This window comes from Camarhynchus parvulus, chromosome 14 (genome assembly GCF_901933205.1).
Source record: "Camarhynchus parvulus chromosome 14, STF_HiC, whole genome shotgun sequence".
In the NCBI taxonomy this organism is placed as follows: domain Eukaryota; kingdom Metazoa; phylum Chordata; class Aves; order Passeriformes; family Thraupidae; genus Camarhynchus; species Camarhynchus parvulus.
This window is the reverse complement of record NC_044584.1, coordinates 2,330,649-2,353,631: the sequence shown is the minus strand read 5'-3', so window position 1 is coordinate 2,353,631 and position 22,983 is coordinate 2,330,649. Positions and strand designations below refer to the sequence as shown.

The 22,983-nt window shown below is 53.7% G+C and overlaps 2 protein-coding genes across 2 annotated transcripts in view; one reads left to right on the top strand and one right to left on the bottom strand.

Moving 5' to 3' along the window:
- Positions 1-248: 248 nt before the first annotated feature.
- Positions 249-10,940, top strand: NAGPA (N-acetylglucosamine-1-phosphodiester alpha-N-acetylglucosaminidase). Its single transcript, XM_030958420.1, has 11 exons — positions 249-412; positions 659-1,144; positions 4,087-4,226; positions 5,146-5,254; positions 5,484-5,612; positions 6,374-6,582; positions 7,330-7,377; positions 7,681-7,809; positions 8,697-8,828; positions 8,981-9,041; positions 9,573-10,940. Exons 1-11 carry the CDS (start codon positions 249-251, stop codon positions 9,808-9,810), a joined length of 1,845 nt encoding a protein of 614 aa, XP_030814280.1. The 3' UTR covers positions 9,811-10,940.
- Positions 10,941-11,247: 307 nt separating this feature from the next.
- The window catches only part of SEC14L5 (SEC14 like lipid binding 5), a 41,520-nt gene continuing 29,784 nt past the window's right edge, over positions 11,248-22,983 (bottom strand). The window contains exons 9-17 of the mRNA XM_030958284.1: positions 22,422-22,611; positions 21,470-21,558; positions 21,004-21,074; positions 20,203-20,374; positions 19,420-19,554; positions 18,316-18,453; positions 17,352-17,597; positions 16,290-16,468; positions 11,248-15,308 (exon numbers count right to left, since the gene is read on the bottom strand). Coding sequence (XP_030814144.1) covers positions 15,203-15,308; positions 16,290-16,468; positions 17,352-17,597; positions 18,316-18,453; positions 19,420-19,554; positions 20,203-20,374; positions 21,004-21,074; positions 21,470-21,558; positions 22,422-22,611 — 1,326 coding nt within the window. The 3' untranslated portion in view covers positions 11,248-15,202. The remainder of the gene's footprint in view (positions 15,309-16,289; positions 16,469-17,351; positions 17,598-18,315; positions 18,454-19,419; positions 19,555-20,202; positions 20,375-21,003; positions 21,075-21,469; positions 21,559-22,421; positions 22,612-22,983) is intronic.

The window sequence follows — 22,983 nt, the reverse complement described above, 5'->3', positions numbered from 1 at the left end:
TTCCCGCCCGTGTCCCTGGGGGAGCTGTCCCGGTTCCCGGCCCGTCTCTCTGTGGGAGCTGTCCCTGTTCCCGCCCGCGTCTCTGTGGGAGCTGTCCCTGTTCCCGCCCGTCTCTCTGTGGGAGCTGTCCCTGTTCCCGCCCGTGTCTCTGTGGGAGCTGCCCCGGTCCCGGCCCCGCTCCGACGCCCGCCCGCCCCAGCAGTCGCTAGGGGGCGGTGCCGCCGCCCGCGCGCCGAGCGCCCGCCAAGATGGCGGCGTGTGGGACGGCGGGGGCCGCGTGTGGCGGTCCCGGCCGGGCGGGGGTCGGGGCCGGCCCGGCCCCGGGACGGGGATCGGGGCGAGCAGGGGTCGGGACGGTCCTGGTGGCCGCGTTGGCGGTGCTCGGCTCGCTGCAGGTGGCCCGCGGCGCCGGGTGAGTGTCTGGTCACCGTCTGTCCCGGGGCCCCGCTGTGCCCGGCGCCGGGGGCTCCCGGTGCCCTGAGGTCGGGCCGGTGGAGCGGGTGCCAGGCGGGACGGCCGCCCTTGAACTGCGGCGGGTCTCACCGGGGGCGCGGGAGAGGCGGGCCTGGGTGTCAGCGAGGCCGTGCCCATCCCGAGCTGCGCCGCTCTCACCGCCCCGCCTGTGCGGCCTTGGGGCAACCGGGTGTTGTCGTTGCAGGAGCGGCCCCGGCGAGGCCCCGCTGCAGCCGTACCCGCCCGGGCAGCACGGCCCCCGGCACGGCCACCGGCACGTCAGGGACTGCCAGCCCGTCAAGTACGGAAACGTCACGCACGAAGCGTGGCCCGGCGACAACAGCACGGCCGGGCCGGTGGCTGTCACCAGGACGTTTGTCTCGTACATCCACCCGGAGAGCAGCGACCGCAAGGTGATCTACGGGCACTTCACCTTCGTGAGGAACCCCCTGAGCACCTTCTCCGTGCTGGAGCCGGGCGGGGCCGGCGGCTGCCGGGCTCGGCGCAGAGCCCCCGTGGAGGAGACTGCGAAGCTCAGGAAGTGTCTGGTGGCCCAGAACGGCGGGTACTTTGACATGGAAACTGGAGAGTGCCTCGGGAATGTTGTGAGTGATGGGAGGCTGGTGAGAGACTCGGGAGGCCTACAGAACGCTCAGTTTGGCATCCGGAAAGATGGCACCATGGTATTCGGGTAAGAGCTGGGGGGTGTTTGGAGAATGCTCTCCAGCCTGAGGACTTTCAGGCATCGCTGGGCAGGAAGCTCATCCCAGCACTGCCTTCTTGGCCTCCCCAGTTAAAGCAGAAGGTCACTTGGAATGCTGAAGCTAGGGATGTTCTAGCTGTACCTGGTGGAGCTAGGTATCTCTGTGGCCCTTGGCTTGTGTCCTAGGCTGAAGAGAAGCTCAGTAAGTGATGATCTCCAGCTGCTTAGGTTCCAGTGTCTCCTCTCCCAGCTTGCAGTGGGGACACTGGGTGGGGTAGAAGGGGAGAGGGCTCTGTGTTCCCCACAGAGGAGACAAAGAGTGCAGTGTGTGTGCTCTGGCTGCAGTACAGAAAGGCTGGGTTTGGAAGGGACCTCAGGAGGTGCCTCATCCAGCACCCTGCTCAGCGCAGGTTGGATGGAGTGGGCTGCTCAGAGCCATGTCTGGTTGGATTTTGAACATCTCCAAGGATGGAGACTCCACCTGGGCAAACATGTGATTGACCATATTAGCACTTTTCTGGAACACTTTAAGGGTGGTGACTCCACTACTGCTGTGGGCAGCTGTGCCAGTGCCTGACCACCCTTTCCATGAAGGAATTTTCCCCATGTTCAACCTGACCCTCCCCTGGCACAACTTGAGGTTGTTCCCTCTCCTCCTGTCCCTGTTCCCTGGGAACAGAGCCCAACCCCCCAGCTGTCCCCTCCTGTCAGGAGTTGTGCAGAGCCACAAGGTCCCTCCTGAGTCTCCTTTGCTCCAGGCTGAGCCCTTTCCCAGCTCCCTCAGCTCCTCCTGGTGCTCCAACCCCTTCCCAGCTCTGTTCCCTTCCCTGGACACTCTCCAGCCCCTCAGTGTCTGCCTGTCATGAGGGGCTCAGAACTGCCCCCAGCACTGGAGGTGCCCAGCAGTGCCAGCACAGGGAATGGTCACTGCCCTGGCCCTGCTGGCCGCACTGTGGCTGGTCCAGGCCAGGTGTCACTGGCCTCTTGCCCACCTGGACATGTGACGGTCCCCACGCAGATGGAGACAGAAGTTCGAATCACCCTCTGATGAGGAATATTTGACTGAGAGACTGTAGTGCTCTCCTGGAGTGCAAGGCCTCCAGGAGCTGCCCTTCCCCAGCAGCAGGAGGATCCTAAAAGTCCCAGAAGTGTTCCCAGGACCCATCTGCTGGTGTCAGAAGATGCAGCAGCAGCCTGGAATTTGCATCCTCCACCCTTCTGGTAGCTCAGTCCCAGACCTCAGGAAGGATCCCTGCAAAGCCACACTGAGTGTGCCAAGCCAGGGCTTTATCCTGCAGCCATTCTGGCAGCCCTGAGCACCATGGCCTTGATTTATGTGAGAGAGGGGCTGGGTGGGTCAGTGACATGTCCTTCAGTGAGGGGGCTTCTCAATTCAACAGCAATTTCAGGGTCCCTGTTGAGTCCTTAAGCTCAGCTGTCCCTGCTGCTCCCCAGCTCTGGCAGGATGTCCCTGTTAAATGGAGCTATTGTGATCTTTGATGGCCTCGTGCCTTCCAAACCATGATCAGGAAAATAGTTTGGGTGTGAGTAATTTTGGCTGTCAGGACAGTGGGGAAAGTCGTTCACACCTTCACTCTTTCACCCTGCATCACGGCCAGCAGGACAGCCCAGGGCAGTCACCCCACCCTGCAGAGCTGCTGCTGCTCCCTGGGCTGACAGGGGGTGAATCCAGGCTTTGGAAGCTGTCAGTCCCTGCCCAAACTGTTTTGTAGTTTGATCTACTTTCAGCCACGTTCATGTTGTCGTCTTGTTCCTTTCCCATGGGAAAAGGGAATTAGTTAGGCATGTTTTCCATCCAGGTGTTTGCAATTACACTCTTCTACAAAGCTTTGTTTGCCCACAGTCATGGATTCCAAACAAAAGTTGAGCATCCAGCTCCCACAAGACATCAGAAAAGTCACCTTTAAACCCAGAACCTCTGGCAGAGCACATCTGTCCAGCCCCTGCTCTCATCCTCTCAGCTGCAAACATCCCCCAGCCCAGGCTCCCCTGAGGCAGTTGTTCCCCTGTATCCCCAGTGTCCCTGGGGAAGCACCCTGTGGTGACACACCTGAGCATGGAGGTGGCAGCTGAATTGTCCTTTTGCTGTCTGCAGGAGCAGGGGAGCCTCCTGCCCAGATGGAAGGAGCAGGTGCCATCCAGTGCAGCTGCAGGCAGGCTGGATGCTCTAGCTCCAAATGCTCTCCAAAGCTGTTTGGTGTCACGTTTTTGGAGAATAGAAGCTGACAGGCAGCAAGATGTTACAGCTGCTCCCACAGATCCCTGAGTATTTGGCAGTGGCTCTGTGACACTGTTGAGTCAGGGATGGATGAAATGGCTCCATGGCTCAGAAGGTGATAAAGAGAGACTTTATTAAGAGGTAGTGTCCTTTTATAACCAGGATCACTACGGTGAAACCCGATTGGGCTCAAAGTAAAAACCTTTCACGCTATTGGTGGACTATGAATAGCACACTCTGAAGGTACATATCTATAAACAACATGAGCAGAAAGAGAGATGATAATTGTTTTCATTCTTTCTCTCTAAGTTTCCCAGGCCTGAAGCCTGAGAGAATTCTCTTTGACTGAACTGAGAATCTCCACAGCTCTGTCCTTGTGTTCTGCCAGATGCTTTCTGCTCATTACCCTGGCTTAGATCCACTGGCCACATTGCTGCCATTGCTGGCCCTATTGTCTGAGGCACAGTGGCCTGGGACCATGGTTAGCTGTGGGTTTGTGCAGAAGAGCAGAGAGCAGGGGCTGCTCTGGCTGCTCAAGTGCTGTTTCACACTGCTTGGCCCCTTGGATGTAGCCATCCTTCATTCTGCCTTTTCCTGCCCTCCTCCCTGCTTCAGGAGCCTGCTGGCAGCAGGAGAGGCTTTCATGCGGCGTGCAGTGCCTGTGGGTAACCCTGGTGCCCTCTGTTGCCAGCTACCTGTCTGAGGAGGATGTCCTGGATCAGTCCAACCCCTTTGTGCAGCTGGTGAGCGGCGTGGTTTGGCTGCTGAGGGATGGAGAGCTGTACATCAACCAGAGCCGGGCAGCCGAGTGTGGGGACACCCAGAAGACAGGTAACTGCTGTGGGCCTGGCTGCGGCCTGCCATGGGCTGTCTGTCCCCTGGCACTCTGGGGACAAGGGCACTTAACAGGTATTGTGTTTGGGTTGTCTCAGATGAAGGGAGGAATGATGAGTCTGACTCCATGTTCTCAGAAGGCTAATTTATTATGATATGATATGAGACTAAAGAATACAGAAAGGATACTTACAGAATGCTGAAAAGATAATAATGAAAACTCGTGACTCTGGAAAGAGTCCCAACACAGCTTGTCCCTGATTGGCCAAAGAGGGAAAACAACTCACACCAGAATCCAATAAAACAATCACCTGTGGGTAAACAATCTCCAAACACATTCCACATGAGCACAACACAGGAGAAGCAAATGACATCATAATTGTTTCCCTTTTTTTCTGAGGCTTCTCAGCTTCCCAGGAGAAAATCCTGGGCAAAGGGATTTTTCAGAAAATGTGAATGCTACAAAGAGGTCCAACTTTCATAGAATCATGGAATAGTTTGGGTTGGAAGGACCTTAAAGACCATCTTACTCCACACCCCTGCTGTGGGCAGGGACCTTCCACCATCTCAGGTTGCTCCAAGCCCTGTTCAGCCTGGCCTTGGGCACTTGCAGGGATCCAGGGCCTGCCCACCCTCACAGCCAAGAATTCCCATCCTGTCTAACCAGAAGCTCAAAGCAGGTGCCTCTTACAGGAGTTTGGTGCAAAGGGATTGTGAATCCCCTGCTTTGTCCCTGTGCCAGACAAAAACTTAATCGAGCACTTTTGTAGGGCTTGGATGAACAGGAGGAGCAGGGCTGTGCTCTCCCTGTGCTTCAGTTCAGATGAGGCCCTTGCTGGGAGCTCTTTGCAGCCAGATGTGTCTCAGCAGCCCGTTGTGTGCCCCAGCTGAGTGTGAATTGTTCCCTGTGCTGCAGGAACCTTTGACAAGTTCATCAATGTGATCTCAGCCAGGACTGCCGTGGGACACGACCGTCAGGGCCGCCTGGTCTTGGTTCACGTGGATGGACAGACGGAGTCCAGAGGGTAAGGGCTGGGTGAGGGCTTCAGTTCCTGGGCTGGAGGGGCTCTGCAGCTGTCAGGGACATGTTTTAAGGCAGAGACTTGCAGAGCTCAGGAGAGCCAGGAAAGGCTCACACAGCCCTCCTCAGGGTGCCTGGGATGGGAGAACTTCCCTTTCCACCACAGAGAGCAGCAAGCTCCTGATCTAACAGCTTCACTGAAGGCAAATCAACAGCCAACCTCTGCTTTGCAGGGTCAGCCTGTGGGAAATGGCAGAATTCCTGAAGCAGCAGGGAGTCATCAACGCGATCAACCTGGATGGTGGAGGCTCTGCCACGCTGGTCCTGAACGGGACCCTGGCCAACTACCCCTCTGAGCATTGGTAGGTGCTGCTGGCTCTGCCCAGGGCCCTGCAGCTCCTGTCAGCCTGCAGAGCCCAGCCCCACGGCCTGGCCTGCCTGGGAGGGCACAGCAAAGGCAGGAGGGAGCAGCTCTAGAATATAAAGAGATTGAGTGACTCCATGTTTTTTCCACTTAGTCATCCAGGATTAAAGCTGAGCTGGTTGCAGACAGGCAGCAAAGCTGTGGCTGTGACTGAGTGGCTGATGTGGGAATCGGATAAGGCAGCAGCTCTTAGTCTGGGAGATTCAGAGCTGCACATCCATGGGACTTAGCAGAGATCTGTCAGCAGCTTATTATGGAAGAGAAACACTGACTGGGAGACCCTGCCCTTCCTCATTGGAGGGAATCTAAAGAATATTTTGTTTTAAATTCAACTTTTTTGTCAGTTCTGACTGTAAACATGAAGGGATTTAACATTCAGTTGCCATAATTACAGTGATATAATGCATATTAAAGCAAATAACATTCAAGAAAATGTGTGCCAAAATGAGGGAATCTGGGACTGCTTTAAGGGGGACTGTGTTGCTTCTGTAATTCCATGTTTGAAATGATACCTATCAGATGGGATTTATAACTCAGCTAAAACGTTGACTCCAGTGCAGTTTGATGTTTATATTTCCCCAGTATTAATGTTCATGTTTGGCAGTGTGGCTCAGGAGGAAATCTCTGGGTTATGTAACGGGTGTTGGTTGTGCTGGGCAGTGCAGGGTGAGCTCAGGCTGTCCCCTCTGCTGTCCCCAGCTCCTTTGACAGCATGTGGCGCTGTCCCCGGAACATCTCCACCGTGGTGTGCGTGCACGAGCCGGGCTGTGACCCGCCGGACTGCAGCGGCCACGGGCTCTGCGTGGCCGGGCGCTGCCGCTGCGACAGCCCCTTCTGGGCGGGACCCGCCTGTGACTCCTTGGACTGCGGCCCTGCCAACTGCAGCCTGCGCGGCGTCTGCAGCGCCGGTGAGCGCCCGTGCCGGTGACACCGAGGGGCCCGGGGTGCAGCAGGGGGCACGACCTGGCCGTGCACCCCTGGGGAGCGTCCCGGGGGAACATGGTGTGCCAGGCAGCAGCTGGGGGGTGGGGCTGCTTCCCCTCTTCTCCAGCATCCAAGCACAGATGGTCAGAGCACGTTGTCTTTAGGAGCCAGCTCTGTGCCTCAGTTTCCTTTTGTGCTCCAGGGTTTTTGTGAGGCTGCTGATGGGCAGGACTGTGTATTATGCTGTGTGACAGCAGCTGCTTCTGTCCTCTCCTCTTATTGTTCCTTCTTCACCTGCTTCTCCTATTTCTTAATTTTTACAAGTATGCAGTTGCTGCTCTTCCATGAATCTGAGCCTAGGGATTGCTGGAATGTCTGCCCCCAGCTTCTGCCCCTCTGTGCCCAACCCTGTTCCTGTCCTCCTGACTCCACTCTCCTTCAAGTGTGCCCCAGTGCAGTGGCTGGGCAGAGCTTGGTGGGTGCAGGTGTTGCCAGTGCTGCCCCAGAGCTGGTCCCAGGGAATCCCTGCCATCTGCAGGGATTCTGCTGTATGTGGCAGCTGGGGATGGAGGAGGTGAACCCACCCTTTGTGTGGGTGCAGGGTTCCTCTTCTGGGGGTTTGCTGGCAGGGGTAAGAGGGCACCTCAAGAGGCAAAAGCTCCTAATTTCAAGTCCTTGCTGCCTGCCTGGGTGTTGTTGTTGTCAGTAATGTCTGTTCCATGTTTGCATAGCTGGATGCCTCTGTGACGCCGGCTGGACTGGCAGCAACTGCACTGAAGGTAAATCGTGCCTGCTGCTCCACTGCCTCTGCACAGCCTGGGAGGGGGCAGTGGGAGCCTGCCCGAGGGGAGCCAGGGAAGGGAAAGGCCCCCCTGTGGGCTGGGCTGCTTTTTTCTGGCAGTGTGAGTTCAATGCAGCTGGAGCATCTACAATTGGCTTGGTGGGAGACACTCGAGTCCTTGCTCAGGGCGCACACTCAGCTTCTGGGATCATCCCTCCACAGGGATGAGCTGTGGCTGTGTGCTGGCATTGCTGACGTCTGCCACCAGGGCCCTGGTGACATCTCTGCTTGTGTCCTGCAGCGTGTGCTCCCGGCTCCTTCGGGCAGTCCTGCAGCCAGCAGTGCCGCTGCCAGCACGGCAGCTCCTGCGACCCCGTGCACGGAGCCTGTTCCTGCCCTGCCGGCTTCTACGGCACCAGCTGTGAGCACGGTAAGGGTCACAGCGACCTCTGGGGCCGGGGACAGCGCTGTGTCACCTCTGAGCCACCTCTTGGGTGCACTTCTGCCAGGGCAGCTCAGGCCTGACATCACCAGCCAGCTCCCAGCTCTTCTGGGCCTGTCCTACCCAAATGGGCTAAAGAGCAGAGGAAGGAGGAGAGAAAGAGGAGTTTGCTTCCTCAATGGAAAATTGTGGATTCCTGTTCAGTCTCAGCCCCAAAGAACTGCATTCTTTTCCCAGAGTCCCTGAGTGACCACAAAACATCCTCTGCTCCAGGGTGTTGCACAAGGCCCTGCTGAAGCCCAGGCTTCAGGTGATGCAGGTCAGTGCCTGTGGAATGCTCCACAGGGCTGTCCTGCCATCCACCCTCACACTCCCTGTGCCAGTGCTGAGTGTTCTGCCTGGTGTAACCACTCCAGGTCCCCTGTGTCTGAGTGAACAATTGAATTACAGAGGGGTGTGAACTTCCTGGTTCTGTCAGTGATGCTCTGTTCCAGCCTGGGAACACTCAGCCAATCCCATCCCAAAGATGGTGCCCAGAGCAGCTATGGCTGCTCCATCCCTGAAAGTGTCCAAGGCCAGGTTGGACGGGTCTTGGAGCAACCTGGGATAGTGGGAGATGTCCCTGTTCATGGCAGGGGGTGGAGCAGGATGAGCTCTGAAGTCCCTTTCAGCTCAAACCATTCCATGATTGTGTGATCCCAGTTCTACACAAACTTCCCTCTGAGGCACACCAAGGAGCAGCCTTGAACTCTAGCATGGTGCTCCCAGGCTGCTGCAGGCTCAGCTGAGCTGAGGGAGCTGCAGCCACAGCCTGGGTGCTCTCAGAGCAGGTGGAGCTGTGGCAATGACCAATCTCTTTGTGATCCCATCCCCAGAGTGTCCCCTGGGCTGGTTTGGGCCGAGCTGCCAGAGGCGCTGTGCGTGTGACCATTCGTGTCCCTGTGACCCTGAGACCGGCAGCTGCAACATCAGCCACCACGGGGCACTGCAGGAGCACCTACACACAGGTATCCCTGCAGGGGGCTGGGGCTGGACTAAAAGCTGGAAGAGCAGCTTTAGTGCATAATGGTGTTTGCTTAGTCACCAGCTCTGCCTAACCTTGCTGTTTTTTAGTGGAATTTTACACCCTGCCCCACCTCCTTCCCTCTTTGTTTTCCAGCTGGACAGTGTTTGGCTTCCCTGGAAAAGGAAAAGAGCAAAGACAAGTTCTCTCTGTCAGAGTAAGTGTTTGGTGCTCACTGTGCATCTCAGAGGCTGCCACAGCACATGGGGGGTGTTCAGTCTGCAGAAAAGGAGGCTCAGGGGGGACCTTGTGGCTTTGAACAACTTCGTGACAGGAGGGGACAGCTGGGGGAGGTCAGGCTCTGCTCCCAGGGGACAGGAGCAGGACAAGGGGAAACAGCCCCGAGTTGTGCCAGGAGGGGTTTAGATTGGATGTTGGAGAAGTTCTTTCCCAGAAGGGTGATCAGGCACTGGCACAGGGTGCCCAGGGAGGTGGTGGAGTCCCCATCCCTGGAGGGATTTAGAAGCCATGTGGATGTGGCAGCTGGGGACATGGGTCAGTGGTGGCCTCGGCAGTGCTGGGACAATGGTTGGACTCGATGATCTTGGAGGGCTTTTCCAGCCATAACGATTCCATGGTTCTGTCCTGAGAGCAGGCCCACAAGCTTGGGACACAGAGAAGGGAGGGCAATCCTCTGCACACTTGGGCACACAGGTGAGCTGGTGGTGCTGTGATTTGTGTCCCACAGGAGCTCGTGGCTTTCCCTGAGCTCTGCCCTGGCCGTGCTGCTGGTGCTGAGTGCCCTGGGGAACGTGGGGCTGGTGCTGCAGGGGCGGCGGCAGCAGCAGCACCGGGACTATCGCTACCTTCCCCTGAGGGACATCAACGGGGACAGCCCTCACAGCCCCACCTCTGCTGCCTGGGACCACGAGGACATGCAGGAGCCCGAGGACACTGAGGAGCCCCCAAAACAAGAGTTCCTTTAGAATCATGGATGGGGTGAGGGATTTCACCCTGCATTGCCCCTCAGCACCGACTGGAACTGGGGCTGTTCCCACTGGGAGCCTCAGCCCAGGAGCTGCCCTGTTGTGGCTGTGCTTTCCTTTCCTCTGCTGCCCCAGCAGCCAGGACTGCAGCATCAGGGGATGCAGGACATCCCTTGGGTGAGGGAATTCCACAGCTGCAGCAGCAAAGGAGATGGGCTGATTCCTTCCAGAACCTGAGGGAAACAGGTGAGGGATGCAGGTCAGCACCTCTGAAAGATCCCTGCTCACGTGAGCAGTGCTTTTTAAGATGCTGGTTAAACTGCCTCTAGTACAAAGCTGGGTTTAAGGGTATTAATCAGTGTCTGCCCTTCCTTGCTAAGCTGATTTTAATCAGAAAAGTGACCAAAAGTTTGTTCTAAAATGTTGAAGCAGGTGCAGCACCCAGTGCCAGCAGAGTCCTCTTCTCCCAGCCGTGGTGGTGGCTCAGGGGTGACACACAGGGTTGTGACAGCCCCTGCAGGGCTGGGGTGTTTTCTGACCAGTCCTCAGGCCAGAGCAGCCCCAGAGGGTGATGAGTGCTGTGCTTTGGGGCAGCTCCTGCAGCACAGCACCAAAAAAGCCCTCTCAGGTCCCAGGTTCCATTTGTGCATCTCTCCAGCTCCCAGCAGCCAAAGGCTCTGCTCAGCTCTGAGGGACCCTGGCACAGCCTGGAGCTGTCCCTGTGGGGAAGGGCACAGACAGGGCCAGCCTGGCATGGCACAGACTGGGCTGCCCTGCCCCAGCTGGGCTCTCCTCAGAAGGACCAGCAAGGGCTCCAGCCCAGCCAGGATCCCGAGCATCTCCTCTGGAAATCTGGAACAAATCCTTGCACAGTTCCATTCAAACAGTGTTGGAATTTGCTTCCCCATGAGGGAACCAGCCTTGGATGAGCCCCTTGGATGCTGCAGAGGGGTGAGAGCCTGTCTGAGCCCCACACATCTTTATGCACTCACTCCCTTTTTACTTCTCCAAGTAAAGGATGTGTATTTTCTGTGCCAGTGTTGGCATCAAATCAGCCTGTAACAAGAGACTCTATTTTTCTATGATTTACAGAAGTTTATTTGAAACTTGAATAAAGTCTTTTAGTGCTACCTGCCTGAAACTCGGAATTCCTGATGTGCAGCTGCAGAAGGAGCTGATCCGTTCCCAGCTAACCTCAGCCACCCAGTGGAACCCAGGGGCTCTTTTAATAACACCCACACTGCAGGATGTGCTGTTCCAGCCCACTCTGTGCTAGGAAATTAAACAAAAGATGCTGGTTCTGTAGAAAAAAGCAGGAAAAAGTGAATACAAGCATTACCTCTGCTTCTGTGGGCAAAAAGAGCAGCACACAGGCTTGAATTTCCACTGCCCTGCAATTTCAAAGTTGAATCAAACAATTCCACATGTTCTCAGAGATGTTTTATTTCCCACATACCCAAAAGTACAGCTCTACCAGGACACACAGACACCATGACAGGAGGACATCTGTTATTTCAGTGCCCTGTAGTGGGCTCTTACAGGAGGTTTGAGGGTTTTGGCTGAGAAAAACGAGGATTTCAGTGTATAAAACCAAAGCCAGCTGCAAAGGAGAGAAAGTTTTAAGTGCTGCTAAAAAATTTAATTAATGCCCATTTAACTTAGGTGTAACTGAAAACTTGGAAGGGGGTGTTGGTGTCACTAAAAGCCAGCAAATGTGACTTGACTCCAATTTCACCTTCCAAGAGAGAAATAATCAGATGTAAGGAGCATCACAAAGGTGTTGGAGGAATATTAAAGCTAATTGCATGCAGGAATCTTTGACAGCTGCTGTCAAGTAAATCTCTAATAGCTGTTCCTTGCATTAATTGCTCACAGTACAAACATTTGGGACATTAAAGCAGTGTGAGCTCATAAAATGCCGTTTGAAATGAGGGATTCCCTGCCTGGAGCAGGGTTGGCCTCAGCCCCAGCAGCTTCCCAGCCCAGTGTGGTGGGCAGCTGGGCTCACCCCTTCCTACTGGGAATTGTGAGTGGATTATGGCATTTTCAGAATCTTCTGCCAACAAACCAAACTGGGATTACAAATTGTTATTCACAGTTCCTGAAAGGGAACAGACAGAACCAGAGTGGCTGAGCAGAGAGCACAGCTGCATCTCAGGCACTTGGGAGTGCCTGGCCTGCACAGCATCGGGAATTGTTCCCAACAGTGAGTGCAGGAGCTGAGGAACGGCTGAGCTGAGCTGGGCTCAGGAGCTGAGGAACGGCTGAGCTGGGCTCAGGAGCTGAGGAACGGCTGAGCTGGGCTCAGGAGCTGAGGAACGGCTGAGCTGAGCTGGGCTCAGGAGCTGAGGAACGGCTGAGCTGTTCTGGTGCCTCCCTGAGAGAGCCCCAGAGCCGACTCCCAGCGCTCCCCCGGCACCGCGGGGCAGCGGCGACACCTGCGGGGCTGGAGCCGCCCCTGGTGCCCCGGGGCTCAGCCCTCCTCCTCCTCCAGCGGGGACAGAGCCCTTTTCACAGCGGAGAGCAGCAAAACACAGCTCAGGACTGCCCTGAACCACAGCTGAGGCCATCCAACATCCATCCATCCTCAGGCTCTGTTTGCCCTTCCCAGCCCTGGACAGAGCCCAGGGAATGGGGCACACCTGGAGAGCTCTGGCCACGAAGGTGCCACATCTGGCTGTGTGACCCTGGCACAGCATCCTGTACTCCCCTGCCACCACGGACATGGCACCAGCTCTGAGGTAGGTGTTGTTTTTGCATAGGGAATATCTGAACCAGGGACAGCCCCAATTTCCTGGGAGCCACTTTTTAACCAGCAGCTCCTTCCCTGCACACAGCCCGAGCTCAGCGGCCTCGCTGCTGGGGAGGGAGCAGGGAGGGCTTTGCTGCATCACCCACAATGAGCCCACTGCCCAAGGAGAGTTCTGAGGATCCAAAATTCCTCCCAGACTCAGCTCACTGTGAAGAAAACTCTGAGTTTATTTTCTAAAGCACACTGATGTAGTTTGAGGGGGAAAAGGTGATGTAGAAGAATTCTGTGTCTCTGGTATCTGCAGTTCACAAGGTCAGGTTTAGAAAGCACAGCACAACATCCAGGCTGTTGCTCCCTTTTTTCCTGTTAATATTCAGGAGAAAAAGGAAAAAAATAATGAATTATTTAAATTGATTTCAGAGTAAATTGTCAGGTAGGATAAAGCAGGCAGCCTTGCCAAGGAGAGGTCACAAGCTGCTTCACAAACCTGTGCACGATCTCTGATGGGCAGAGGAGTGGGACTGCCAAGGGACAAGAGGAAAAACAGGGATTGGGATATCCCCAGAGCCAGGAACACTCTGTGGAACCACCTCTGACCTCACCCTTCAGAGATCTGCCAGGGACCAAGTTCCTTCACTGACAAAAGTCAAACTTCTGGTGGGCAGAAAACAGCATATCCCACATCTCAAAACAAAATTACAAAAAAAAAAATGCAGTGCAAAGGAAGAGATTCTTACCCAGAGCAAACCCAGGAACAGGAATGCTGCCACTGCAGGATGTGAACAACCACTGAGAAGGGAAGGTAAAATCCTGAAACAGCACAGGGGGACAGGGCTGGGTTTGCTCCTGAGGCTTTGGGAGTCTGAAACTGTTTCTAGAATTAGATTTTATTCTGGGTCAAGGATTTTCCATGAGGGTTACACACATACACTTTTGATTCTAGAATTCCTGACTTTCCAGAGGAAAGGTGGGAATTACCTTTACATTTGTCCCTCTTTATCAGACTCCAGTTATGCTGAAATGCCAGAGACAGAAGTTTCATTTGTCTGGGAGAAACATGAAAGTCTATGGAACTGAGAATTGGAAATCAGAACTTCCCTGAGCTCTACATAACAAAGTTATCTGTTCACAGGGAGAGATGCAAGGTACAGAGTGATTCCCCTGGCTCCAATCCTTCAAAAACCCCTCCAAACAACTCAAACCCATGCCAAGTTCTTTGTCTCCCATTGTCCCAGATATTTTGGCTCTTTTCTCATTTGGCAGAGCCTGGTGCTTCAAAACCAGTGATTAAAAAAACAGGGTGGGAAGGAACAACTTCACAGATTCCTGAATAAAAACTTGGGGAGTATTTGACACCTGCTCTCATTATTTTTTCACCTGGACAAGAACATGGATAACTTTGCTCCCCAACCTGGCTACAGGAACAATCAGAGATTAGGGACAAACGTGGCATTTTTGGTGTGTAGGAAGACAGTGCATCTTCATGACAACTCCTGAACTCAATCCTTGTTTCTTAATCCTAAAAAACAGTCTAAAAAAGCATGGGACTCTCACCTTTCCTTGCAAGGAAGGTGACACAAGCCCTTACCCCAATGCAGCCCTTTTGCAAGAACATCCATTGATCACAAAGATCAGGACCCAAGCAGAAAGATTGCTTGGGATTGAAGACAATCAGTTATTCCTTTCTAAAACAAAATTAATCCCATTAAAAAAGGTGACTGTATTTAATAAATAGTCATTTCTGACATAATAAGTTAAAAATTAATTTAAAATAAGCTAGTATAGAATAAATAGGCTTCAGTAAGTGCTTACATACATACATGCCTCTCTGAATGATTTCAAGTGAGCTCATGTTTAGAAGAAACAAGTTCTGTAATACTGCCAGAAAATCTTGTGCCTTCAGGAAATCAAATATTGCTTTTCTTAGCCCTTTAGGACTGGATTCAGTTCCCATCCACTCGGGAATGGGACAGACCTACTCATTATTGCTGTAAACCTGAGTAAAAACAAACAATAGTTTGGAAGATGCCACTCACTGCAGGCAGATTCAATGCCTGGAATTTCTAAAAAAAAAAAAAACCAAACCTTTTGACTTTGTTTCTCAGCAGGGTTAAAAAAATCCAACACATTTCCCAGAGCATCCTGCCAGACCAGGAGAGGTTTTTGGTTTGGCCTGGAAGTGATTTCTGAACCATCCTGCCTGTACCCAGGTGTTGGCAGTTCCTGCCAAGGCCCTGCCCCTGGAATGCCCCCCTGACTGCCCAGTGTGGAAGCAGAACCCCATGGGCAGCCAGGACATTCCCTTGTTTTGCCACCCAGGAATTCTCTCAAGGTCCAGCAGGTAAGGCAACATCAGCCTCCTCTGGGGGAAAGAACCGATGGAAGAGCCCTTTGGAGTGGGTTCCTGCAAACTCACAGGCACCCAAAACCCACAGGTGGTGAAGGAGGCTACTGAGGAGCAGGCAGCTGACCCAAAACCCCAAAATCTGCCCTTGGAATTTCAGTTTTTGTGGTTGAAGCAGCCCCCAGAGGCCTCTCTGTGCCCAAATGGCTGTGGCTGCCCCACGGCTCAGCCCTGGAGCTCTTTGGTTTGGGGCTGGAGCAGCCCCAGGTGCCCCTGGTGCTGCAGGCCTGGCTCTGCTATCTGGAGAGGTGGGAGCTGCTCTGGGACTGGCTGGAAGATGTGGTGACTCCACTCAGCTGGGAAAAGCCACTGGTGCAAGATTCCAGGCTGGACATGGATCCCCTGGGATGGGACAGAACAGATGTGCTGTTAGCAAGGCTGCAGTTAAGGGATTCCTCCCACAGGTCAGCTCCCCCTCTCTAACACTTGCACAAGTCCTTCTTGGCCCATCATTTCCCACTTGCTCTCTAAGAATCTCTGTGTCATGATGAAAAATTAATCAGTCAGAGACATTTTTTCCCATTTACAGATATTATTCCCTGTCTCTGACTATTGTTCTGGGGAAAGGGACACAGCTGGAGCCTCTGGGAGCTGTCCCTGAGGAAAAAGGAAAGCTCCAGAGCACTCCAAATGCAGCCTTGTGAACCCAAGGACTCCAGGCTGCTGAACAGCAGAGTCCCAGCTCAGCACCTCCAGCTCCTCCTGCCCAAGGCAGGCTGGGCTCAGGAAGAGCCCCAAGGAAGAGCAGGACTGCAGTGAGGGATTTCTGCTGCTCTGACCCCACAGGACCTGGCCAGGTCACACCTCAAGCCACCACCTTCAAATCTGCTCTGCCCAACGCCTCCTCCAGCTCCAGGGAAGGGCCAAGGCTTGCACAGAGCTCAGATTAACAGATGGGGAGGTGCTTCTGGCATTGAAGGGGTCAGGCACACCCTGCCAAGGCTGGCTGTTCATCTGTGCAGAAGTGCTCATCCTTCTCAAGTGCCAAACAAAATCATCTGGGAAACAGCCCAGCTGATATTTAAATTACTCCAAAAGCAGCTTCTCAAAATATTCCCAACTAAGATAAAAACCCTCTTGAGTCAAAAATCTCCTGCTCTTCAGGCAGCTGCAAGACCCAAAGCACAAATTTCACTGGTGGACACAGATTCAAAGGAACTTTTAAATACCTACAGCACCAGAGGAGATCGGTTGCACAAAATGCCATTAATTTTGTATCCAGCCACTTGTCAGTGAAACACAGCCCCGGTGGGGGTCTCTGATATCCAAGTGTTTAACTCACACCCAGTGCAACTCGTAGTAAACCCCTTGTAAATGCCCTACCTGAAGTCCTTGGAGGCCAGCACCTCGTAGTAGTAGATGAGCTTGCACTTGTGGCTGGAGCCCTGCAGGGAGGCCAGGACATCGTCCACACGGGGCAGGCTGGAGCTGGAGCAGGGCAGGGGCCCGTGCATCCTCCACTGCAGGATGTAAAAGCCAGGCCAGCGAGTGACATGGGAGCCCTGCAGAGAGGGAGGGACAGCAGGTGACCAAGGGTGTCTGGGGGAAGGGCTGAATGACCCAGCACAGGTGTCATTCACCTGTCTCACCTCCCTGAGACACAGCCCTGTAATACCAGTAGGAAAAAAAAAAAAAGCTTATTTAGCTTAATTTCCATAAGAATTTTAGCTTGGAGTCTCTTTGCAATGACTCACTCTAAATAAAGATTTCCCACTTTCACAGGGCATCCAGAAAATGATCATAGAATGGTTTGGGTGGGAATGGACCTTAAAGCCCATCCCATTCCACCCCTTCCACTATCCCAGGTGCTCCAAGCCCCATCCAGCCTGGCCTTGGGCACTGCCAGGGATGCAGGGGCAGCCCCAGCTGCTCTGGGCACCCTGTGCCAGGGCCTGCCCACCCTCCCAGGGAACAATTCCTAATTCCCAAGATCCCATCCATCCCTGCCCTCTGGCAGTGGGAGCCATTCCCTGTGTCCTGTCCCTCCATCCCTTGTCCCCAGTCCCTCTGCAGCTCTCCTGGAGCCCCTTCAGGCCCTGGCAGGGGCTCTGAGGTGTCCCTGGAGCCTTCTCCTCTCCAGGTGAGCACCCCCAGCTCTCCCAGCCTGGCTCCAGAGGGGCTCCAGCCCTTGGGGCATCTCCATGGGCTCCCCTGGACTCTCTCCAGCAGCTCCAGGTCCTGCTGCTGCTGGCCCCAGGGCTGGGGCAGCTCTGCAGGTGGGGTCTCACCTCAGAGGGGCAGAATCCTCCGTTCCCTGCTGCTGGGAATGACCACAGCCCCCTTGTCTAGCAGCTCCTGATTTCCCACACCATCAATTCCCTCCCTCCCACTCCACTTTGGAGCTGGCAGGACTCTGAGGCCATGGCAGGACCCCACCCCTCTGACCTGGATGCTCTCTCCTTCCCTGCAGACCAGGGGAGATTCCACCCTGCTGTAATCCACCCCCAGCACCCAGCTCTTGTCAATGAGCTGCACATTGTCCCCTGCACCACAGGGACTTGGTGCTGTGGCTTCTCTGTGACTTGGCTCAGGAGCTCGTTTGGAGTGGAAGAGGCTGAACACCACATCTCCCTTCAGGATGTCAAAGTCCCAGGTGATGACAGATTCCCCTTCCAGGATCTCCACGAGTATCTAAGAAAGGAACAGAACAAGCTCCTTGCAGGGTCAGGTGCTCAGCACTGTGCTCCTCCCCAGTCTTTGGCAAACAGACTTGGCTCCACAATCCTTCAGCTGGCTGATGGTCCTGGCTCCTGAGGGGGACACACACCACCTCCCACTCCCAACCCTACAGCCACTCAGGTGTTTTTACCTTTTCTCCCCATATCAGAGTTGCTTGTAAATGAGTTACTTGTTCTAGGAAAACCTCAGTGAAACTGAGGCACAAAGAGCCAAACCAGAGTCAATCCCCATCAGAGAGGCCAGAAGACTGATTTGACACTGATTTGCTCCTTTTTGGGACATTCCTGTTTCCTGGTGACTCCCATCAAGCAGTTCCCAGCACACCCTTCCTTTATCACCCCCGTTACTGTCCCAGCCACACCGCTGGGAATGGGAGCTGAACTATCACAAGGGAAACTGAGTGCCCTTTATTTCTCCCAAGAGGAGGAGGAGGGGGAGCAGGAAGAGACTGGACCTTACAGAAGATCAGGCCACAGCAGAGATAAGAGACACTGCTGCTCACACTGCTGCTCTTCACTCCCACACTTGCAGCTGCTCCCTTGCAGGAACAGCAGCTGCTGCTGAGCCCTTGCTGCTCCCTGTGCTGGGAGCCCGTGGCTGCTGCAGCCAGCCCCAGCAGAGGGGACACATGTCACTGTGCCATCCCAGCAGCTCAGGGCGTGCTCTGTACCTCGTGTGGGGCTCCTTTGAGGACACTGGCAGAGTGGTAGATGGTTTCTGTCCACAGCCGGATGTGATCCGAGTTCTCCGGCTCGTCCTCGCTCTGGTACAGGGACTTGGGGACGAGTCCCCCCTCTGAGACAGTGCACTGCAACATCACACAGACAAACAGGGGCTCAGCATGCTCCAGCAGTGAGCCAGCAACTCCTGTGGCTGTCAGACACGGGCTGACCCCTCAGCTGAGCCAGAGCTGCACACTGGCTCTGACAGGAACCACCGAGGTTTCTGTGAGCTCCCTGCAGAGAGCTGCCCTCTGACCCTGCTCCAGGGTTGGGGAAGATGAAACAGGAAAGCCTTATCAATATGATTGCCTGGCAAAAGATTTTGAGAATATAGAAACTACAAGCAAGACTGAAATGAAAGCAAGCTTTGAGATACCTCAGTTACTGAACAGCTGGAAAACAACGGTGTGGCCAGCTGAAGGTAATTCCCTTTTGATGAAACAATTCCCTCTGCCTGCAGACAGCTCCAAGGGTCAGAGCAGACCCTACAGCTTGGCAGAAGGGGCCCAAAGAGGAGTTTATAGGGTTTAAAATGTAACACAGTATGGTGATGTAATGATTCTTATAGGCTGTACGGAAATGCTATAGGATTTGTATCTTGTACTAGATTGGTTAGTGAGAATCAGAATATTCAACACAGAAGAAGATTTATTGTATTGTAATGGGAACCTCACTCTCTTACCCTCTTACTCTCTTACCCTCTCATCCTCTCTCCCCCTCTCTTCTCTCAGCCTGCTCTGAGCTGTGGCTGGCAGCTCCCAGCAGGGCCCTGCACCCAGGCCCTGTGCAATAAACCCCAAGTTCCTGACCTGGCTGCAGAGATCTCTGTCTCCGTCCTGACCCACAACACTCCTACACCCCAGGATCCCAGGGCAGCACCAGCACTGCAGGGGCAGCCCTGTGTGCCCAAATGAACTGCCCTGTGCCCACAGCAGGGGCATGCTGGCCAGCACAGAGGCTTAGCCCCTTCCAGAAGGCAGTGGAAGGCCAGGGGTGTGAGGAAGAGGGAATCAGTTCCAGATTGCATCTGCACAAGAGGAAGGAAAACTCACCATGCAGTCTCCTCCCAGGAAGTCTGGGATCACATCCTTGTCCACATAGTCCACCAGCCCTCCTGAGCCCTGGTAGTTATTGCCACTGTAGATGAGGAACTTCTGCCGTGTGTTCTCATTGATAAAGGGACTGACCTGCAAGACAAAGGGCACACAGGACATGGCTGTCACTGAGAGCAGCTGGGGACGCTGGCTGAGCCATCTCCCAACAATGCTTTGGGCTCTAGCCTGGAATGTCTCAGCACTGTGCAGAGCTTCACAGCTCTGAGGCACTTCCCAAAGAGAGGGACAACAAACTGAAAATGTTCTCTCTCTCTGTATCACCATCTCACAACACTTTCTGCTTCATGTAAAGGAAGTCTGCAGTCACTTCCTCACCTACAAACCTCACTAGAAATGTAACAACCATGTTCTCACACTGCCAGAGCAGTCAGCAGGCACCAGGCAGAACCAGATTATTATTTACTACTTATTATTACTACTTATTACCCTTCAGTGTCCTCAGCATGAGATTAAAAGGTATCTGTCTTCTCCCATCTACATGAAAGCCCACCAAGTTTGGGTGGAATGGGCAATTCCAACCCAGGTTTCTCATCCTGTCCTGGTGGATGGCAGTGACCAGAACCCAGTGAGCTACAGGCACCCCATGGCCTGGTTCTGCTGTGGCTCTTCAGGAGCTCCCCATAAGCTGCCTGGAGATTTTCCCTCCCTGCCTCTGCTGATGTAGCCACCTGTGACCCTGCACACGTGGCAGTGACCCTGCAGAGACCAGGTTTCACCTACCAGGGTCCAGAGCACAGGGAAGACCCGTGGTGCTCTCACAATGAGGAGCCTCCCCAGGGTCTCAGGGTAGTTGTCCTCCACCACCTCAATGATCCTGAGCAGGGCCTTCACCCCAGGCCGCCAGAGGTGCCTCATATTGAGCCCTTCCAAGTCCACCAGGCATGTCCAGGATCTAAAATAAACAGGCAGAAAAAGACCTGTCAGAACTTTGGAGTGTGGTGGCTGCTCAGTTTAACCCCACAGCCCCTGCAGGATGCAGGGAAGCCAAAAAGGGACACGAGCAGTTCCAATAAAAACATATCTCCACTTGGGCAGCAGAACCCAGGTGAGCTCCAGGTAACACAGACACCCAACCCCAAGGGCAGGAACATCTGTCACTCTGGAAGAAGGTGGTGAAGGTATGCATGCCTATTGCTAAAAATAATGTAAAAATGCATTTTAAATGAAGGTGGAATCTGGCAGACAGACTCCTGTATTAAAAATCCCCAGAATTTCAAAGATGTGGATTAAAATCACCAAGACAGAAAGATTAAGTTAATCTGAGATGGGATATGAAAATGATGTAAGGAAGGATCAATACTTGCTTTCCAACAAAACTGCAGAATTTATCTGCATTTAAGTCCAACAAATAAATTTATACATATCTGTGGCTCCATCCAGCCCATAAGAAACACTGCTGTCTGCACTGTAACCCTAAAGACATCACCCCAAACCACAGCAGCATCCTTCACCATGGCCCTGAGAGTCTGCAAGGGCTCAGGAAAACCAGCTATAGACAAATTATAAACCAATTATACTGACGTGATGGGGCGGCCGAAGATGTTGGTGTTTTCCTCACATCTCTTCTGGCCTTCCTCATTAATGGACAGAACCTGGAATCAAAGACAGCACAGACAGGGATTAGCCTGAGAATGGCTGAGTTACCAGGATGGTTTAGAGATCTTATTTTTAAAAATACAGAAAGCAGAGGGCAGAGTTAGAGGGGATATTGGGCAGGAATTATTCCCTGTGAGGGTGGGCAGGCCCTGGCACAGGGTGCCCAGAGCAGCTGTGGCTGCCCCTGGATCCCTGGCAGTGTCCAAGGCCAGGCTGGACAGGGCTGGGAGCAGCCTGGGACAGTGGGAGGTGTCCCTGCCCATGGCAGGGGGTGGAATTGGATCATGTTTAAGGTCCCTTCCCACCCAAACCATTCCAGGATTCCTGATGCACCATGACAAGACTTCCCAGCACCCTGAGGGGACAGGTGGCACACAAAGGCACAGCTCACATGTCGCAGCAGGGACTCCTCTCCCAGGGCCTTCACCAAACCCTTGGTGTCCATCTGCCCGAGGCGGAGGATGTAGAGCGGCCGCCCATCTTCAAACAAAGGGGTTAGAGAGGGCAGCACTTTAGTCTCCCAGGATATCACTCTCATACCTTTTTTAAAAGCCACATTAAATATTTAAAAAGGATAAAAATCACTGCCAAAAGCAACCTGTCCAGAGAAATTGCTTTGCACTGACTGATCTGTGCAGAGGAAATACAATTACAGGGAAGCAGAGTGCCTACTCACAGGCACTGAACTGCTTTGTTAACTTTAAAAATGTCAATACAGCCTTCCTCAAAATCCCAGGCCGCCAGTGAGATGCCAGGGGCAGCTCCTCACTGTGGGAATCCATAAAATCAGAGGGTTTTGGGAAAGCTGCAAAAGGCAGGCCACAGAGACAGCAGAACTATGATTAGAGCTAAGCAGTAACCATGAGATTGGTCAGCAGAAAAATTATGTAAAAAGTAGAAAAGTAAGGACAAATAGAACAATGGTCTGTGTATTAACACTTGTCTAGAATAACTCCCTAAGCTGCAGAAAAGTTTATCTAGCAAGATATTAGGAAGTTTTAAGCTTAATAATGGAGCTCTGTGCATTGTGTTTTAAGGCTCACAAGCAGGTATTGTATCCAAAAGAAGCAAGCATTGTTTAACCAAAGGTACCTGTGCTTGTAGTGGTTGGATAGAACTACTGTCAATGTGCTTTTGCTTTGTGGGATTGGTCAAAAAACACTTAAAGTAAGTTATAACATTAAGTTCTTTGTCTGCTGCCTGGGATGTGAGCTGCTGGTGTCTTCCCATTGTCATAGCCACATAATGAGACTGATGCTGGAAAATCAAACAGCTCAAGACACGTTCCCAGCAGTCCCATCCTGTTGGTGATTTGTACAGAACCCCCAGCCAGCAACACTCACCTTTGTCCTGGTAGTGCCACCCCCCAGTGTAGTACTCCTGCAGCAGGGCTGGGGGTCTCCAGGACTGCAGGATGAGATCCACCTGGTACTGCTTGCGCCAGGCCAGCGACTGGCACAGCATCTCCCGCGCTTTGTCGATGTTGAAGTCGCGGGCGCGCAGGAACCGCAGGATGTGCTCGTCCTTGGGGATCTGCCAGGAGAGAAAACCCCAGGATCAGCACTGGAATGTTCCATCTGGCCTGCAGAGGAGGCTGCAGTTGACACCACTTTTTAATCTCTTCAAACTAAGACAGCAAACAGTGAAGTTCCCTTCCGCCTCCCTCCGTAGCTAACCCAGCTGGAAGCAGCAGAGGGTGCCAGGAGCACAACAGCAGGGACCAGCTCACTGGCTGTGGGAAGCCCTTCCCCAGGGCAATTCCCAGGAGTTCCAGCAAACCCTGGCCTGGCTGATGTTTCCCTTGGCTGGTTATCCACAAGAATCTCCAAAATACTGTGTGAAAGTCAGGGAGCTGCAAGTTCACCTGCCCAAGGCAAATCAGCACAGGATGGGAACAGGTAACAA

What these genes read in the sequence shown, in the direction of transcription:
- NAGPA (XM_030958420.1), top strand. Translation starts at nt 249, where the DNA reads ATGGCGGCGTGTGGGACGGCGGGGGCCGCGTGTGGCGGTCCCGGCCGG. An exon ending in TGGGGACACCCAGAAGACAG is followed by an intron (nt 4,227 to 5,145) that starts GTAACTGCTGTG and finishes CCTGTGCTGCAG; the next exon opens with GAACCTTTGACAAGTTCATC. An exon ending in AACTACCCCTCTGAGCATTG is followed by an intron (nt 5,613 to 6,373) that starts GTAGGTGCTGCT and finishes TGCTGTCCCCAG; the next exon opens with CTCCTTTGACAGCATGTGGC.